At 42.5% G+C, this 19,994-nt stretch overlaps 2 protein-coding genes across 3 annotated transcripts; both read right to left on the bottom strand.

Moving 5' to 3' along the window:
- tfap2e (transcription factor AP-2 epsilon) lies at positions 1 to 12,648 on the bottom strand. Of its 2 annotated transcripts, none has more exons than XM_080044866.1 (7): positions 12,525 to 12,648; positions 9,784 to 10,224; positions 7,722 to 7,776; positions 5,116 to 5,341; positions 2,207 to 2,325; positions 1,571 to 1,709; positions 1 to 1,009 (listed from the first exon to the last, which is right to left on the bottom strand). In XM_080044866.1, the coding sequence occupies exons 1-7, from the start codon at positions 12,561 to 12,563 to the stop codon at positions 748 to 750; spliced, it is 1,281 nt and encodes a 426-aa protein (XP_079900992.1). In that variant the 5' UTR covers positions 12,564 to 12,648; the 3' UTR covers positions 1 to 747. The 2 variants fall into 2 exon arrangements, with proteins under 2 accessions (XP_079900992.1, XP_079900993.1); XM_080044867.1 differs by lacking the exon at positions 12,525 to 12,648 and adding an exon at positions 11,619 to 11,807.
- An 862-nt stretch (positions 12,649 to 13,510) lies between these two features.
- Positions 13,511 to 19,013, bottom strand: ncdn (neurochondrin). The gene is made up of 8 exons (XM_080045047.1): positions 18,943 to 19,013; positions 18,482 to 18,707; positions 16,674 to 17,706; positions 16,143 to 16,312; positions 15,483 to 15,721; positions 14,738 to 14,953; positions 14,468 to 14,610; positions 13,511 to 14,257 (listed from the first exon to the last, which is right to left on the bottom strand). The coding sequence occupies exons 1-8, from the start codon at positions 18,984 to 18,986 to the stop codon at positions 13,839 to 13,841; spliced, it is 2,490 nt and encodes an 829-aa protein (XP_079901173.1). The 5' UTR covers positions 18,987 to 19,013; the 3' UTR covers positions 13,511 to 13,838.
- Positions 19,014 to 19,994: the final 981 nt, after the last annotated feature.

The raw sequence follows: 19,994 nt of genomic DNA, 5'->3' as shown, positions 1-19,994 counted from the left end.
ACATTAATAATAAACATACACAGAAAGTACAAAAATGATTTGTGTTCTTCTTTTTCTTAAGTTACCGACACGTAGTATTTCAAAAATCAAAAAGGGAAACAGAATCTCCTGTAGCTGCCTTTGACTCCTCCTCCTTCCCCCTCAATGACTCAACTTCCCATGACCACCTGGTATAAAGAAAGAACTACATATGGGAGCTGTGCCTGTCCAATCAGGGGGGGGGGGAGTTTTAAAGAAAACATCTCCCATAGTTCCAGAGGAGCAAAAGAGCAGGTTGTTTGTCTCGGATATGGCTTTACGACACTTCCCAGGTGAGCTCCGTCCAAAAATAAAAAAGTGTAAGACGGAGGGAGAGGTTTCTAAAAAACACAAGTAAAAGTGACATCGTTACCAAAATAAATTAATAATAAATTAAAAAAATGGGCCAAATATGTAGGAACTCATCCTGAAGAAATGTTCTCTGTGGAACGCCATCATGCCACAAACCAGCTACTGAGAAGAAAGGTCCATGCGTCAGCTTGAGTGAGGTGGTTGTGGACACACATTACAGTACAGATATCATCATGAACCCAGCCTCCTCTGACGAGAGCAACCGCAAGGGCTTCTGGGAGGTAAAAGTCTTTATCCTGAGGGCAAAAGGCTAAAGACGCTAAAGAGGGGATACCAGTCAAGTCTTTTCCCCTCTTTTCTCTCTTCCTTTTCTGCCTCTCATCCATTCATCCATCCATCCGTCTGTCCATTCTCACTCTATTTGCGGTGCTTCATTTCCTTCTCGTGATGGTTCTTGCCTCCTCCCTCTCCCTTTTCCAGCATTTTGATGGCCTCCATCAGGTAGCTCTGGAAGGCAGAGAGCGCGGCGCAGATGGCGGGCGTGCCAAAGCCGTGGGTGAGCAGGCCGAAGTGTGTGAGGCTGCCCTGGACTCCGGGCTCCAGGCAGGGCGTGGGTCGACTGCCCCCCAGCGGAGAGCGGTCCTGGGACATCAGGTCCACAAACTCCTTACAGATCTCCCTGAGAAGGATAAAGAGAAGAGGCATTAGACCCGTCCTTGGTATTCTTCAACTTGTAACATTGTATCAGTATTTGGTAGACCTAATGTTTAGAACTATCTGCCCTGAAAAAAACCTTTAAAGATGTTCTCAAGCGATTTAGCGTTTAAGTCTTATTTTTATGACTTGCAATTTTTCTTTTGTAACATTCAAATCAGTCATACAACATAGCATACATAACGTTGCCTGTTGTTACAAGCCATATTTTACAAGCCTAATTCTCAAGCCATAATCAATGAAACAATGCAAAACATTTACAAACTAAACATATTATTAACACAATTGTACAGATCAGAACTCCCCGTATGAAAAAATTACTCATGTAAAAATAATATAAGTGTGTGAGTGTGTATGTGTGTGTGTGTGTGTGTGTGTGTGTGTGTGTGTGTGTGTGTGTGTGTGTGTGTGTGTGTGTGTGTGTGTGTGTGTGTGTGTGTGTGTGTGTGTGTGTGTGTGTGTGTGTGTGTGTGTGTGTGTGTGTGTGTGTGTGTGTGTGTGTGTGTGTGTGTGTTGAAACACTTACTTGGTGGCGAGCAGCATGCTGCGCCGTGCTGGGAGCTGGTCCGGTTCACTCTGCCTGCACAGATACTCAGCTGTGGCTCTGGCTGGAAACTCTGTCTCACACACGTAACCAAAGTCCCGCGCCAGATGGACGGCCTCACCTGCAGCAGGAGGAGAGAGAGAGAGAGAGAGAGAGAGAGAGAGAGAGAGAGAGAGAGAGAGAGAGAGTATGTGTCTATTAAAACTGAAAAAACTAGCCCAACTAGAACAGTACAAAAACAGGATAACCGGCATCTTGAGTTGGTCAATGTGTCTGTGCCTGAAAGGGCCAAATGTCAGTTTTTCAGTTTAGTTTTTAAATTGTGTGCTTTGAAATGATACACAGACCACTGCTTGGGGTCGAGCCAGGTCACGAGACTCGGCAGCCGCTTTTCTCACTGTCACTGCTCCAACAGTTAACTGCTCTCTGGCTTTGTGAAAGCTTTTCAAAACGACGCCCTCTGCACGCGGCCACTCATGCTGTGACTGTTTATTCATGTCTGCTCATGCGAGGATATTCCTGCGTGAATATGTGTCTCTATCTGTCAGCATGTATGCAGGTCAGTGTGTGTGTGTGTGTGTGTGTGTGTGTGTGTGTGTGTGTGTGGTCGGTCCGTACCCTCCACTAGAGATGTTAGCAGGGTGACGTTGGCTGCCTTGCGTCGCCCGGCGGGCAGGTTGAGGCCAATCTTCTCCAGACGCTCTCTCAGACAGCGGCCACCATTCTTTGACTTCGCCCTGAGGGGGGACAGGGAGACAGAGAAAGCAGTTTTTAGAAGATGGTCTTATGTGTGTGTGTGTGTGTGTGTGTGTGTGTGTGTCTGTTTGCCTTTATGAGATTGTTTGTGGTGTGTGTGTGTTTGTGTGTGTGTGTGTGTGTGTGTGTGTGTGCATTTATATAAGCGGATGTAACACTGAAATCTCCTAACAGTATGTTCCCTGTCAACACTGCTAGTGTCTTCTATTTTTCTTTTTTTTTCAGCCTTTACTTTTCTTTGCCTGTTCTCAACCCTTTCTTTATCCATAAATATCTACATTTGAGAACCTTACAATGTTTATCTATACAGATATATTTTTAGTTGGCAGTAGTGGAATAAGAAATATTCAGAACTTAGTTTAAAAATACATCACACATTCAACATCTTACTAAAGCAGAAGCACAGGAGTGTTAAAATAAAAATATGTTAAGGGATTGATGTATCATATATATATATATATTATGTATTCTATCTATCATCTTTGGAACAGTGTTAAGAAAGGTGCTATACTAATAAATACATGTCAAATAAATGTACTTTCTGTGGCATTATCATTTCCCTACTGAGCTAATTTGATCTACTTTATATGCTGTTGGGTGATTTATATAAAACAATGCACTGTATCTTAATAAACTGATCACTTATCTGATATGCAAAATGTGAATTTCCTAATAGAATAAATACTATAACTGTCAAAAAAAACAATTCTAATCTGAACCATGGTAAAGCAGATGTAGAGAGTAAAATATAATTACTCCAGTTTAGTACAAGTGCATGTATTGTTATCAGTTGGGCCTAGCTGTGTCTCTACGCTGGGGAGCGACTCAATATTTTACTACCCGTTCGAACTTTTAATTATGTCCTCTTAAAGTAGTTTTCCGCCTGCAGCTCAAATCATAAAGTTGTTCTCTTGTGCCCAGAGGACGTGGGAGGGGGGGGGGGGGGGGGGGGTGGCTTCTTTAACCACATTGCTTCTCTTGTGTTTTAGTCCCATGACCCATTTCGGGTCCTCAGCCCATAGTTAAGTTAAAGCGATCAACCCTTTCTGAAAACTAGCTTTAGGACAAAAATAGTGAAAGGGTCCTTATGTGTGATTGGAAACGACATTAACACCGAGAACCACTCTGTCGCGCCATTTAAAGCATTTCATTTTTAATAATCCAAAATCACTCATTTAATGGTGCTATGAGTAATTTTTTAATATTTCTGAAACAGTCTAATTTTTCCTGTGATGATCATAAATGACATGTAACAGCAAACGAGACCATCAGTGCAAAGCATGCTATTTGGATGCTGAATGGATCATCAACGCGTAAGATGTTGCAGTGGTTAAGGACGCCGCCTGGAGACGTAGGATGTAATCCTGGCGCTGGAAACCTTAGTTTTCCCTAGTGGAACGAGACGGTGTGGATCCGGCTCCCCCTCTGGCAGCATCTGAAGTCCTCCTGCATCCACACTATTTGCGCTTTACGTTAGTATTACCATGTAAATATCTGGTCAATGATCAAAATCCTTCGTGATTTTCTCTACTATTGCAGCATGTCCGTCCTTGGAGAGGGATCCCTTACTTTGTCAACTCTCCCTGAGATTTCTTCAAACATTTTTTTTAATCTCGGTAAAGGGTTTTTTACAGGGAGTTTTTTCTCAGCCGAGCTAAACAATTGAGCTATACAAATAAAACTGATTTGATTTGATTTGATTTATTTTTATATAGTTTTTCTTAATGCACTCATGTCATAGGTATCCAGGAACTACAGCTGGCGTAGTAAAATCACTACCGCTTTTGTCCAAAGGGGGTGCAAGAATTGACACAAACTGAAAGTTCCTCGGAGAAGCTTTAAAATCCAATATAAGGGAGTCTAATGCTATTGTTACATAAAATTACACTTAACATTGTTTTCACTCATAGTCAATTCATCCCAATAAACTCCAATTCTTGTTTTTTCTCTTTCACTCTTTCATCAAAAATTTTCACGGACTGAACTCCACTGTCCACTGTGTAGAAACATCCTGAAAGCTTCTCTTTGACTGGGAGACCGCACATAAAGAACCCCCTCTGACCCCGTGTGTTAAAGCGATCAGCAGACTTGACGTGAAATTGGGAATTGGTAGTGAACAGTTTTGAAGTTTTTGGTATTGTAAAGGCTGGTGAAGGCTACTGGAATCCTCTTTGATGGTTTTTGGATTATTCATGCTGAAGGTTTTGGAGTCATGTCTTGTTATCTGAATCCTATGGTGTTCCAAAGTTCATTTTAACTTCACTTTATACTCAAAGAAAATCAACTTATGAGGATCAGTGGAATGAAGCCAGTTTGGGGACATTGAAAAATATTTTCCTTGATTATTCAGGCATCTGATGGATTGCTTCATTTACATTAGTTGCCAAATGCTTAATGTAGATAAAAACTGTTTCTTTTAAACTATTGTCCCATAATGCAATCTTTCATTTACTTTTGCTTTTGTTAGATGAGTAAATCATTTTAGCTTCCCAACATTCATACCTAGCCAAATATTTCAAAAAACGGCTAACAAGTATAAAGTACATCACCAACATCTGTTTCCTTCTGAATTCATGGTTTTAACGTACACCAGTATAAGCTTTGATAATTCAACCAAGGACATATTTCCTTTCCTTTCTCAGACTTTTGCATTTCTTCATCTTTTTAGAGGCCTAATGAGGTTTGAGAAAAGTTGGAAATGACTGATATAAGTCATGTGTTTTTGGACTTATGGTGAAAAAAACGTATAAAGAACTACATTTCCCCCTCACCTGCGCAGGACTCCGCCCAGCAGAGAGGCGTTGAGGCACTCGGGCGGGGCCAGGCGTCTCTGCACCTCTCCCACCGTCACCTTGTACTTGGAGGTGGAGCTGAGCAGAGAGAGACGACCGGGCACCGAACAGAAGACCTCGGCCGGGTTGGACACACACCCCAGCCCGTAGCCGTCTTTACCCATGGACAGGGACGATAGGGAAGAGCCATTTAGCTTGGACGGAACTACACAGGGGGGAGAAAGGAAGCAAAAATTAGCTTAAGTAAAAAAATGTAACAAGAACAGTATGAAAATAGAGATCAAAAAGACCATGGTTTAATAAAGATTGTCAATCTAAACATATGTCATATTTAATCTATGCGGTGTAATGTTCTCCCCAGCGTCCACAGCTCTAAATATGGAGCGCTGGCTGCCGATGCCGTTGTTTTTAAACGGCGGGTGGTTGTGTTTTAGCGACGCATTCTCAAATAGCTTCAGTTCACACCTGGAGGAACCTCAGTTCACACTCACTTTTCTGCACTGCGGTAAACTTTTCAGACTCTCTTGTCTCTCTTCTGTCTGTCTTGTTTTTGGAGGAGCAAGTGGAGGGGCTTATTGATTTGTTTGAACATATGAACATAACTCAAAAATATCTGGACCAAAGTATACTGGGCTTGTCTCTCTTAATCTTTGTTAAATCATCTTTTAAGGCGTTAATTGATTTTGATCCTAAATCCTTAATCCACTAAATCTGCAGTTGTGTGGGCAGCAACACACATCCTGTGTGTGTGTGTGTGTGTGTATGTGTGTGTGTGTGTGTGTGTGTGTGTGTGTGTGTGTGTGTGTGTGTGTGGTGTCGGTGGTGGGGTTCGAACAGAGAAATAACAGGAATCAAGAGGAGGGAAGAGAGGAGAACGACATGCAACAAATATCTCCCTGAAAATAGGTTGGGTTTTTTTTTTTTTCAGAAATATGAGATCACCAGTCCTTTAAGAAGTAAAATAAGTTGAAGCCAAAGAGAGGTGCTTACAGTTTGGAGTAAAGACTACATTTATGTGGGGCGTCTTCAGGAAAATGCAACATGTGTCTAAATTGTTACATTTTCTCAATTTTTCCCTCATTCTCTCTCTCTGTCGTCTCTCCCTTCCTGATGACTTTTTCCTTTCTCCCTCGTTTTTTAAAAAATCAGAACAATGGTAATAATAATAATAATAATCCATGTGAACTGTACACTGTGATGCTGGCTCTCCCCTCACGCTCTGTGGGTGGTGGGTGGCCTCTTTGCGACGCCCTGCTGTGCAGCACAGATTCCCCCAAACTGGAAAGAAAAAATCTCTTAAAATCCCTTCATTCACAAGCAGCTCCATCAGCTATAGGACCACAGAGCGACACAGTTTCCTCTAAAGCTCGATCTCCCCCTCTCTCTCTTTCTCTCTCTCTCTCTCTCCATTGTCATCCCTCTGCCCCTCCCTCTCTCTCTCTTTCTCTTATCATCTCTCCTTCTCTTGCTCGACTCTTTCTTGTGCCTCCCACTCTTCATCCCCCCTTTCTTTCCCTGTCTTCTTTCCCTACATTTCTTACCCTTTCCGTTTTCCGTTTGCTCTGCTATCTGCTGTAAATGCGTGCCCGGGAGACTCTCGCTGCGAACGGTAATTGATCAATTCTAAGCGTTTGGCAAACAAGTGGAATCTCTGTCACTTCATCAAATGACTGCTGGTCTGAAGCAGCTACATACGTACTATGGTGTGAAACCTATTCTAGTTCTAGTAATTCTAGTTCTATATCCATAGTTTTGAAATTGAATTTTTTTCAAGGGAGAATGATTCAACTATTTTAAAGCAAATTCTATGTCACAGCAGATTATTTTGTCTGCTAAAGTAGTGTTTTGTACATCCCTACACACCTAAACAAGCCGTCTATCTGGGTTTATACAGGGCAGGGGGAACTGAGCGATGTTCTTTTCAACACTATCACACACTCCACCAGCAACAAATCCAACTTGAATTTCCTAATAGTGCCCCTGTGTGTGTCTCCTGCAACTCCTTCTCGAGTCGGTAATATTAGAGTGATCATACTCTGCAAATTTACCCACAATGTTCCCCTCCCTTTTCCTTCTTTGCCCCACTTCTCTCTTTCCTCTTCACTCTAATCCCTCTCTCTCTCTCTCTCTCTCTCTCTCTCTCTCTCTCTCTCTCTCTCTCTCTCATATGACCATGAACAGTTCATTAAGAATGTGTGCCTTTGGGGTGAAGTCTGCAGCTGAGTATTAGAGGACTTCTTGACTTCAAATGAAATAGCAAAACAGAATTATTTATAGTGTGTGTGTGTGTGTGTGTGTGTGTGTGTGTGTGTTAGAGAAAGAAAGAGAGAGACTGGTGTTGGAGTGCCCCTAAACACAAAACCCCCTTCAGCATGTATAGCACAATTATATAGGTGCACACTTAGACACAAATGCACACACACTCAATCTTTTTCTTCTGCCTCTCTCTCTCCATCTCACACACACACACACACACACACACACACACACACACACACACACACACACACACACACACACACACACACACACACACACACACACACACACACACACACAGACACACACACACACACTCCTCTTACCTTTTTTAATGACAGAGTGGTCGAGGATGCCCAGGGCTGATCCTTCCTCCATTCCCTGTGTGAGACAGACGGACAGTCACTATCATTAATCCACTGGCCTCACAACCAACACACACACACACGCACAGTTATATTTATATATACACACCACACACACACACACACACACACACACACACACACACACACACACACACACACACACACACACACACACACACACACACACACACACACACACACACACACACACACACACACACACACACACACACACACACACACACACACACACACACACACACAGATTGTCTCACTAAGGCAAAAGCAAGATGGAAGGTCCAACGTTAGGTTTTATCCCTCGCAGCACATACGAACACTATCAATATCCAAGTAAATAATAAAATCTGTTCTACTCTCATTCGATTTGTGTGTGAGCAGATAATAAATGAAGAAAGTTGTGAAGGATGATTTAACATTTTAAAAGAATGACAAAAGAATGACTAGCAATTCAATGTCTTAAATTCATTCAAAAAAGTCTATTGTGTTATGCGTTATTTTTGAGCGTTTTGTGGTGGAAATATTTGATCCATAGCCTAAATTTTTTTATATTTATTTTTGGACAAGATAAGTAACCTCTCTAAATTTTTCAGTGCAGAAAATGTATATACTACAAATACATTTCAATGAAAAGAAATGTCTTGATTTACCCTGTTTCAAATAACCACATATTTATACATTCTGTCTTTGCAACAATTGTTATTATGTGAAGATGACAAAAAAGTTTTCAGTATTCAGGAAAAATTTGACAAGAAAATGTGATACAATAATAATATAACAGGCGATGGCTCCTCTTGATTGAAATAATAAATAAAAAAGCCTTCAGAATGTATTTGATCTTTCCATTCACCGAGGCTCCTCGGATGTCTCCTTTGTGCTGAATTTATAAGAAGGATATTCAAACGCGAAGGATATAATCCATTAATCAAATAAAAGCTCCTTGTCAAGTGGGAGCGTTTAACAGTAACATGCCCGGGTTGACTCTCTTCCATGGCGCTGCTCTCAACACGTTTCTTCTCTATTAATGACCGTGTAAATCAATTGGTCTCGCTGTGTTTTTTGTGCGCGGAGGCACAAACAGCGTCTGCAGCTGCACCTGCTGCAGGGAAGCTGACTGCTCAATATACCATAGAAACTATTCTTCTCTTCTTTAAAAAGAAGAAAGGCAAAAGGCTGCAGCAGCACGAGCACAATCACTTTGTCTGTGTGCATCAAAGTCCAGGCGAATAATGAGTCGGGCAAATGGCACCGAGTCTTTACAACTAAACATATGTACAATTTCAGACACCTATCGAATATTTTCATAGTGTCTATGTCTAACTCATAACAATTTCTCTAGATCTCCCAATTATTAAGCTCAAATTATGCGGTGGATTTTAGAAAAAAAAACATCTCTTGCTCAAAATCTCTAAATAATAAACGACAAATTATGTTCGAGAAAAGGCATACTATAGCTGCAATTTAAAACGAATGTTGCTGAGGAATTAAGGAATAACTTCTATACACATTTTTTTCAGACCTTATATAAAACTTCTATTGAAATATTTCATGGAGAAATTCAGATAAATAATCGAGCATTTAAAATATAAATAACTGTTGAAAAATCCCCATATTACTGGCAACGATGCATAAAATCTAGCAGATTTTGATTAAATCCATCGTTTTATTGTGGGATATTTCATTATTGTCATATGGACAAAAACATATTATTAAATGATGTGGTTTGAAGGAAAGAAAAAAATCCAGTTAAATATCTTTAAGGCCTTGTTCACATCATCGTATTTTTAAGAGAAGACATGTGCTTTTTTGCCATTATATTCTACGATAATAGTTTATTATAAATGCATTGGAATAGAGAAAAATTAAGCATCAAAGAGGCCCAGAAATATTGTGTAGACAAATGTTTGTGCGCACGGATCTTGAACCGAGTGACTTTTACGCACGGTCTTCTCAATGCAACCAAGGGATGGAAACCCCCAAATAACTACAGAAATAAACTCACCTGAAGATCATCCAGGCCGTGATGTCCCAGGTGCATCCCGAGAGGACCATCCCCGAGAGCTGCGGCACCTTCCCCTAGACCGTGGAGCAGCCGCGGTACAGCTGGATACTCCCGCCGGGGGTCGAGGCTCAGCGCCCGGTGCGACTGTGACAGGAGCCCCCCCTCGTCGGAGCGCGACCTCTGAGAGTGCCACGCCGCCTGCTGATGCTGATGGATGGAGTTGATGGATGGATAGGGGTCCGACAGGTGGGAGTAGGCCGAGTCCTGGCTCTGGTACGGCAGGGAGGACTGGGAGTAAGGCGGGGGGAAGTACGGAGGCTGGAAGTCAGAGGCCGGAGTATGGCAGAGCGGGGGAGCCGAGCTGTAGGCTGCCTGGTTCAGGGACGAGAGCTGCGAGAGGCGCCCACCCGGCGAAGAGCCGTTTAGTTGGTCTGCGCGCTCCTAAAGGAAAAAAATAATAAAAAAGTTGGTGTCATTATCAGGAGCCTGAACACTTTATTAAACTGGTCTCCCGAAGGTGCAAGACGGGGCTGAGTATGTCAAGAAATGTCAGATAGATTATAAAAGTTCTGAGATCCGGTAAATGTTTTATTTTTATTTTTTAATTGGAAGCTTAAATCGCAAAGCCTGTTTCAGTCCTAAATTTATGAAAACAGTTTTAATATGATATAATAAAGAATCCATAACAAATATATGTATTTCCATTTTCATGAGAAGGCTGGAAATAGCAGCAGCATGCGCTTGAAGTGATGCGCACTGGCAGAATCCGCCTTTGGCATCGCTGCTGAACAGTGTCAGAAAGGTCACGGCCACCAAGAATCTGCACAAAGGACAGGTAATAATAATGCAGCACAACAACAAAACACGCTGCTCTGGGACGGGGAGGGGGGGGGCACATCTGTAAATAATCCGTCACCGTGTCAACAAAGCCACATTAACCCCTCAACTGTAAATAAAAGAACCGGTTAATTGTGGCTGCCAAGGTGCAACAACAAAAAGGGAAAAAAGTGATTTTTATTTTGACTTTACAGTTGAACCCCCTCATGTGAGGCTAATGCCAGCATGCAGCAGCCCGTGTTTGAAAAAAAAACATGTAGTCCACTAGCCTACATTCTCTGCTCACACACATCCTGGTGAAATTGGATTTCTCAGAAAAGCTGGGTCACTCAGATCAATGCTGTCGTGGTGTAACAATGTCCATTATGTGCGCAGCCACAGTCAGAGGCCCGCTGCCAGCTTTAAAAGCCCAGATATATGCACATCAACAACAGTGTGTGATTCAACCTTTCACTCGTACAAAGTTTATATCTGAAGAATAATAAACGCAACTGATGCAGAAAAAGACGGACCATCTCCTGTGTCTCTTTACGTGTCACGGCTCGTACACTTTGTGAGTGGACACTTCACTGTCAGTCGGTCTCACTTGCCCTGACACTGTACAGACAAAGAGCATCTCCTTGCACTAAACTCCGTGTCAGAGCCGCTCATTGGGAAGTATGCTATGGACACTTGACACTTAACGATTCTAATGGGAGACTTAAGACATTCACACATCAATTGTCTGCCATCAAATATAACCAGCGATCCTTATACTTTACTGCATGCTGACAGCTGATGTCACGAGACTTAAATGCAACACATTAATCAAATCATAAAGTATTTTTTTCTTCGCCTTATTAAACTCTAAATTATCTTTTTGTTTTCAGTGATTTTAGACAATTTTACGCACGATCTTTCAGTGTTGGACATCTTTGGAATGGAAAAAAAACGTTCCTAAAATTGAGGCACATCTGTGATAAACAGACATAATTAAAGATTAAAAATACAAAACTCACCATAGCCGAATAGGTGTGGATTAACATCTGGACCACTTTAAATACCCCCCCAAAATTCAAAACTTGAACACGATGCGCAGGGTTCCAACGATGTCAAATGTGTCACCCAAAATGCTCCGAGATGTAATATCCAGCCTGTGTTTAACGGTCCATTCAATTCAAAGGGAGTTATGTACTTTTCCTTGTCTCTCTCTTGTTTGACCGGAGATCTTTACGCACAGACGGAAACGCCGCTACTGTCAGATACAAGCACGCGCGCACAACAACACACGGAGTCCTCCGGTCTCTCCATGAGCGCACTACTTATAGGTCTTGCGCGCGCCCGCCACAGTGAGGGGAGGGGTCGACAGGGTCCACTTCTCTTAAAGAGATATATTCATTTAATTACCGCACGTTAATTCACTCACACACACTCCTGTAACATTTATTGTTAGATTCCTTTAAAGTGGCAGAAAAGTCATAATCTGGATTTTACGCACAGAGAAAGATAATAAAATAAAACATTTGTAATGTGTTTTCATAGGAAGCATCTTAATAAACAAATCCCATTTAAAAAAAAGGAAATCATTAACTGATTTTAACGTCTATGTTAAATTGTTTTTACGCACGGATATCCATGTCCATGCAGTCGAAAATATTGGTGCTTTAGCTCCAAACTTTAAATAATGTAATTTTCTCCAAACATCACGCTGAGTCGTTCAGGCGTGTAATAATCGACTAGTGTAATATATGGATTCAGCTTCTCCTAAAAACAAGCCACCAGGCCCCCCACCATGTGCAGCTTTTTTACGCAATGACGATTGAGTCCTACGCAACAGAGCTGCTGTAAATCTATTGAAATATAAACTGGACCAATTAAAAATATTAGAAAAATATCTGCTCTTTTTTATTTTCTTGTATTTTTACCTGAACACCGTCAGTCTTGTTTCGGGATTTCCAAAGCATGGTGATGCTGGTGTTGGCGGCTCCTCAGTCTGGGGTTGGCGGGGTTAATGTGACGCTGGATGGATGAAGAGGAGACGGGCTGAAGGTACAGAGAGGAGTGAGTTAGTTTGAGAGACGGTGCAGGAGTTTGTATGGATGATGGGTGTTTGGGGGGAGGAGGGGGGTAAAAGAAAAAGAAAGAAAGAAAGAGGGCGGGAGGTGACAGAGTGGCAGAAGGGGGAAAGAAGATTCAAACTTTTTTCTGGGTTTGTCCATGGACCAGGATCAGACATGATTGTAGTGGTGATAAGGAGAAAATGACTGATAACCATAAGTCAAATTTGAGCCATTATGAAGCTTTTCTAAACCGAGAAAAATAACAAAATATGCAGAACAGTAAATATGAACCTACATTTTTTTTTTTACATTTTATTGCATGAGTCTTTCTCTTAATTTAACGAAAATAGTGTATAAATAACTCTTTAAAAAAAGTTAAAAACAATTGTGGTTAATCTGCATCTCTTTTTCATTCCTCCATCATCTACCTTCCCTTACTTAGTTATTTTTTCTAAATTTCAGCCAAGGAGTAGAATACGGGGAAATCAAACAAAATAAAAAATTGACTTAAGTTTAACATTCAGACTTGATACTTCCCACTAAAAATGAACAGAGAAAAGGGTAAGTGTGTCAGTTTAGCAAGAACATCAAAGTAGATTCCATCCAAATAAGTCTCAGTGCGCCATCTTGTGGTGACTGGTCTTATGTCACTTCATACTTTTTAACGACTTCACCCTCAGTGACTTCACTAGAACGAAGACCAGCCTGTAAGACTTTAGGTTGAAGTGATTAACTAGTTGGTGACACAAAATAAATGTTTTAAAAAAAGAAGTACAAGTGAAAAACAAGAAACATTCAAAAAGAAAAAAGGACAAAAAGAGGTTCTGGTTGGCTTTCTAACAAAATAGGTCTTTATTAAATTCAATAATATTTCACAGCTCACATGTAAGAACTTTTTTTTTTTTAATTCTTCACAGCAACAGCTGTTTTAACATTTATTTGAAAAAATATGTTCATAATTTTCAGTCTTTACATGCAAGCTCATTTGCAAATCACTAATCCGTCCGTATCCGGCATATTTTCCTTTACAAGGTCTGGGACAACACATAGCACATTATTCTCATCAGACTGGTGCAAGTAATAAACACACGTTTAGCGTTACTAACAGCCCTCCTCCTTTATTAACTCTTAAAAAGTACTCCATTAAAGAGCATGATGTCTGTCTGCAGCAGTTTGGTGTCACTTCACCCCCACCGACTTCTTCAGATTCTTCATACAGTTCAAAGCTCCTTTTCCGTTTTTCATTGTGTCTCCGATATCCAGTTTACAGAGCGGACACTGGTCTGCCATGGCACACAGAGCCTCCTCTAGCGCCCCCTGTGTGTGCTGGTCAGGCAGTGCGCTACACAGACTCAGCATGGAGAGTGTGTGTTTGAGCCAACCTTCGTCTCTGACCACAGTGATGATCCAGGGCTGAGCGTGGACACAGCCTCCCAGCGCCTGCAGGCCTAACCTCCAGAGCTCCTGGGCCTCATCCCAACTCTCCTCCCAGCCGAGGCTCACCTTCACCGGGCCGGGGCTGGAGCCAGAGTCCAGGGCGCCGCGGAGGAACCGGAGAGCTGTGGAGAAGAACCTCCTTTGGGCAGCTTCAACTGAGCCTGGAAGGGGAAATTAAGTTCAATATTTTGTAACTAAAGCACAACAAAATAAGAGTGACACCAAGACATTTAATGGTCATAGCTGCATTCATTTCGGCGATTAGGAGCCAAACAATCGCGGTGGCTTTGCCAACTGCACAGCGTGTATTTGCATGTAATTATCTACCGGAAAAAAGCTAATGTGGAAAACACACACAAAAAAAATCTCACCTGTAGGCGGTGACTTGAGTCTGCCGATCATCAGTCCCAATGTGCAGAAATTTGCTGCTAGGACCAGCAGGCGGGGCTTATGCACCAACACAGGAAGCGCTTCACTCAGAAGAGTCTCCAATGCTCTGAAACATGGGTCCTTCCTAGACAACAGAACAGTAAATGGTTAGACTTACACCATCATTAACTGTTAACATAACTGCTGTGATTTCTCATTGTTTATATTAACGGAACACATTTGGTATTGAATTTGTAAATCAGTCACCTCACCTGACTCTCTCCGGCTCTGTGACGGTGAAGTTGAGTAGTACAGAGCAGGCGGTCTCCATGCTGGGGTCTCTGGACATGGTCACAGAGCTCTTCCCCTTGAGGGACGTCCAGCCCTGGGAGAGGTAGTCCACTAGCAGGGCCGGGGTGTCCAGGGTGAGCAGCACCTTCCTGGGACCTTCCTCTGCTGACAGGTGGCACAGAGCAGGGAGCAGATACCTAAAGAAAAGGAAGTCATTTAAGATGTGCGTAAAAATATATTATTTTTAAATAAAATGATGATTATGATAACGTCACCACTCTCCAAATCCTGGATTTGATTTAATTTTCTATTTTAATTTCATTATTTCGATTATCAATGTTTTTTTTCTTATGGCACAGATGGCTAAGCCATTTTGAGCTAATTATCCTAGTCTAGGATCATTGGTTTTGTGGCATGATAATTAATTTTTTTAAATGTATTCTTATTTAAAAAAATTGTCAACGATTATGTTACGAGTGATATAACATCCATTATTTGCAATGCACCACACTACGGCCTTATCGTCAAATTTTGATAATTTATTTGAATAGAAATTTAACAAAAACTTGTTTCACCATCTTGCACGCCTTCCAAACGTGACTTGGGGGCGGGCTAGATACCACCTTAAATGTCGAGATAGTGACGTTAATTGGTCCATTTAAGACTTCAAATCAAAATCATGACACCACTAACTATGACTCCCTCCATAGGTATGGTCATCTTTACCTCAGAGCCTCTTTGCCCGTCCACGGCCCTCTCTCCTCGGTGACGGACACCTGGCTCATCCAATCAGAGAGGCCCTGCTCTGCGCTCTCGCCCCGCATGTGGCTCCGGGAGTAGTTGATCAGGAACGGCAACAGTCCGGTCACTTCCTCCTTCAGACAGGAAGTCTCCTCGGCCAGCCACGAGCACAGAGCGCGGAATGTGGCGAAGATGAAAGGGTCACCGTAGCGACTAGGATCCACCTACGACAACAGGAAGAGACAAGGAAGTGTTTCAGAAGAAGAAGAATGTCTCACAATGAACCATTATTTGTACATAAATCTTTCAACATTTAGCAGGTTCAGGAAATGTTTTTACTCTTCCTGTTCCTCAGAAACCTTCACAGCCTGCCAAAATATTTAATTGCAAGTTTTTCCCCTGGCAAGAAATATCTTGGCTTGGTATTTTCTTGCCAAGCAAAAAAATAAAAAAATCATTATTCTTTTGTGCATTGCCTTACTACTGCTACTATAAATCTGCTCATAATTTCAAAATAAAGTCCCAAAATGCTAGTTAGTAAACAGGCTATATTTCTTATTCACTAAACCTTAACCTTTACTGTAACATTTCTGTAGCCAGCAACTGTTGGGTATTTAAACTGAGGCTTCTACTACATCCTCTGACCTGCTGCAGGTGGTACATGAGAGCAGAGAAGGATTCCTGCAGCACCCCGAGGACCTGCCGGCTCTGCTGCAGACTGAGAGAGGAGGTGGAGCTCTGGGGGGGCGTGGCGGCCTGAGACAAGCCAAGGCAGCAGGCCTGCTCTATGGCTGCCTCCATGATCCGATAACAGCCTGGGAAATAAGAACACAGGGTTTAAATATCAACAGAGGTTTATGCCATATACTCACATCCTACCTACCTGGTTCTACAACACTGGCTTTATTGCCTTTCTACATAATGTGGGAAAAGACAAATACTTTTTTTGGCGGGTCGTCAATGATCTCATAATTTCTAAAATCCTGGCTACAGCCCTGGTTAAAAAGGAATTATTAACCATTTAATGAATCAGGAACATGGCTAAGTAAGTCAAAATCACATCCACAAGCTATTTTTATATGGAAATCAATTACAATAATTAACACGTGGCTTCAGCTTTGCAAGTAGCTGCATTCTTCAGAATAGGCTGATCTGGCATAAATAACCCCCCTCTACCTGTGAGTGTGTGCTGCAGCTGTGGGCTCAGTTCGTTGCCCGGCGGTTCCTCCAGACCCATCCTGACCTCCACACAGGCGCGGTTCACCAGAAGGCAGCAGAACTTGGGCGGTCCCACCAGCTCCCAGCCGTACAGATCCAACAGACATGCACACAGGACCAGAATCAGTCCGATCTGTTTGGGCGTCAACTTGGCCTGCAGCATGGGCCTCAGAACGCCCCACACACAGGCCACCGCTTCCTTCAGCTCCTCGCTCTCCACCGCCACGCCCACTGGGGGGAGAAAGTGTACCAGCTGGGCACACATGTCCAGCCTGCTCTGGTCTTTGGACTGGCAGAAGTCTTTGGAGAGCCCCACCAGCAGACTGAGGAGTTCCGCACGGTGTTTACTCCACACTTTGTCTTTGGTTTTCCCCGATAGGAGGCAACCTAGCAAGGCGAGCCCCCTCTGGTGGCTGAGAGTCTGCTTTTGTTCCACCACTTGGCACAGAGCAGGTATGGCCCCCCTGCTCAACAGCTGGTCGGGACCTTTGGGTAAGGAGCACACCGCTGTGAGGATCTGGTAGCAGTCAGCAGCCACGGCCTTGTCCAGCTTGGGGGAGGAGGGGCGGGCACTTTCTTCAGCTTCACTGCCGGCGTCAACCTTTTTCTTGCTTTTCTGGTCTTCACCTGTTGATTTTGCCACATTGTCTGGGCTACTATCGGTCTTTGAACTATCTTCTGATTGGATGTTACAATCTGGACTCAATTCTCCATCTTGTTTCTGCTGGTGCACGGGACCATTTGCTAAGATACCCAGGAGGAGAGGGATAGTGGTGAGCAGCTGCGGATGAGAGGCCATTTCGGGGTCTGTGCTCAGAGCGGCCAACAGAGCTGTACCCAGCGAGAGGAGCTCGTGTGGGGGTAAACCGGAGGAGTCAGTCCCCTTGACCGCTGTTACCAGGAGACGTGCCGGGAGGTTCAGGCCCACGGCCTCGAAGATGCGCCTCAAGGTGGGTTTGTCCAGCTGGCTCGCCGGGCACAAGCGAGTTATCTGAATAAAAGGAGTGGGAAAACAAACAGCCACCTGTCAGTATAAAGATGTGAACAAGCAACCCTTTAATACTTGGTCTTTATAGATAGAAATATCCCTATTTGTATACCAACTTTTACAAAGTGTCATTTGTACCGCTGTTGAACTACTGTGTTTTTCTGAGAGGTGATTTTTTTTGCCCATCAGTAATGGCAAACTAAAGACTGTGTTTAGTGTTGTAATATTACAGTTGTCTCAATTGAAATGTTGTTATTCTTTTTGATTATGGATTCAACTACCAACTGCTACCGTAATCTGTGGATTTTTCCTTAGACTAAATTGATAATAATTTAGTCTCACATAATATTGGAAAATCAAAACCAAATGCTCTTGTAAACAGCTTGTTTTGTCTGACCAAACAAGTTGATAATAAACATTACAATAAAATAATTTAAAGCCTCACACAGACAATGTTTGGATTTTTTGATAAAAAAAAAACTTCAGCATGAATGTCCTGTCCATCGACTGATTGAAAAATGTACATTCGTCTGAACTACTTAAGATTTGATTAAACTTAATAAAAAGGAGGGAAATCGTTCCTTGCCCTTTGTGCCCTGCATGTGTGCTAGTATTGATTACATTTCCTAACTGTTCCGCTTTTTATCCCTCCCCCTCCTTCTTCTGTCTGTTTGTGGATTTTGTGAAAGATTTTCGAAGATGCTTGTAATTAAATACGCATTAATTTTTACAGGCAAAGAGTTGGTAGATTGTCAATTGTACTCACTAAGACACTTACCAGCAGAAGAGCAGCCAATGTGTGGCTGTCGTTTGTAGCGTGCTTGAGTGCATGTAGACACCTCTCCAAGACCTCAGCCTGGGCATCTGTCAACCCACCACCGCCCTCTGCATCCCTCTCCGAGCCTCCTCCACCCTCTCCTCCTCCCTGCTCCTCTTTCCCCGGAGGCTGGCTGCTCACGACGGCTGTAACGTCAGCACTGTCAGCCATTGTGACCTTGGTAACACTATTTAACCAAGACAGGGGGGGGAAAAAGGTAAGCAAACTTTTAAGAAATTAACTGAATACAAAACTGGAAATGCATACCATTAGCACCACGCAGTTGAAGGTACAACAGGACAGGAGCAGTGTAATATAGTGATTTTCAGTCGGTTTTCCTGAGTCATTTTAAGTAAAAGTTTGAAAGAAATCGACCGTTTGAATATGAATTAGGGAACGTCCGTAAAATGAAAATAACGTACTTTGTTGACAGACCGCCTGTCACGCGCGACATCCCTACGTCCATGGCGACGACGACAGCTCGTGTGCGCTCTTCTTCTTCTTCCTTTGCAGTTGCCAAACCAGCTTAGATGTGTTTTACCGCCACCTTCTGGACTGGAGTGTGGAAAAAAAGGAAGAACAACTAGTCCGTATATTTTAAATGTTTTACGCTATTTCTTGCCTGCTGTGTCTCCCAATAAACTTTATAATGAAAAGTGATGATATTGTGCCTTCCTTATTGGCTGAAAAAGGTTGTTTCTCTTGATAGTGTTTTCTACAGTGTAGTAGCACATGAATAGTTGTCTCTAAGGTGTACCGTGTGTGTGCATGCCTATTTTAAATAATTTATGGTTGAGACCTATGTGTCTAATTCTCAATGTCTTAGCTTCTGCTTTGCATAGTGGTACGTGTAGGTCTACATGTCTTATTTTGAGGTTGGACCAGAATATCCACCTGCTCCCCTGTCCCTCTAACATGAGCAGGAAACTGTGCTGTTTCCGGAAGTGAATGTTCAAAATAAGACCGCTCAAGACCAATGAAAACCGTCCAACGAGGTCGAAGAACCAATCGTGAGAGGGGCTGTGGAAGGCAGGGACGCCATTTTGGTTCTGTGTTGCATCGTCGGAGGAGCAATACGCAGCGAAATCTAGTTATTTGTTGAGGACATGGATGGACATGACATGAGACTTTTTAAAAGAAAGTGTCATAGTCATTTTAAATATTATGTCTATATAATGTTATATTGTTGTTTGCCAACTTCCAAAGATATCTTCAATTTGTTGTCTTGTCTTTGTTGCAAAAATACACATTTTCAGCAGCTTGACTACGTTGAGCTGGTCCCTGTTCACGGCAGGTGGAGCGCGGCGGAAGTAGATGGATTAAAGTTAAACGTTTTCAATGATTGATTCAGCCCAGGCAAAACTACAATTATACTACGCCACCGTGTAATATTAACAGTAGTAAATATTAAAACGAACGAATTTGGTTTAATACACATCACTCCACTATGGTTTATTTAGCTATTCCAACTATT

The sequence above is a fragment of the Ammodytes marinus genome, assembly GCF_949987685.1.
Source record: "Ammodytes marinus genome assembly, chromosome: 17".
NCBI lineage: Eukaryota > Metazoa > Chordata > Actinopteri > Uranoscopiformes > Ammodytidae > Ammodytes > Ammodytes marinus.
This window is presented reverse-complemented; position numbering and strand designations above follow the sequence as displayed.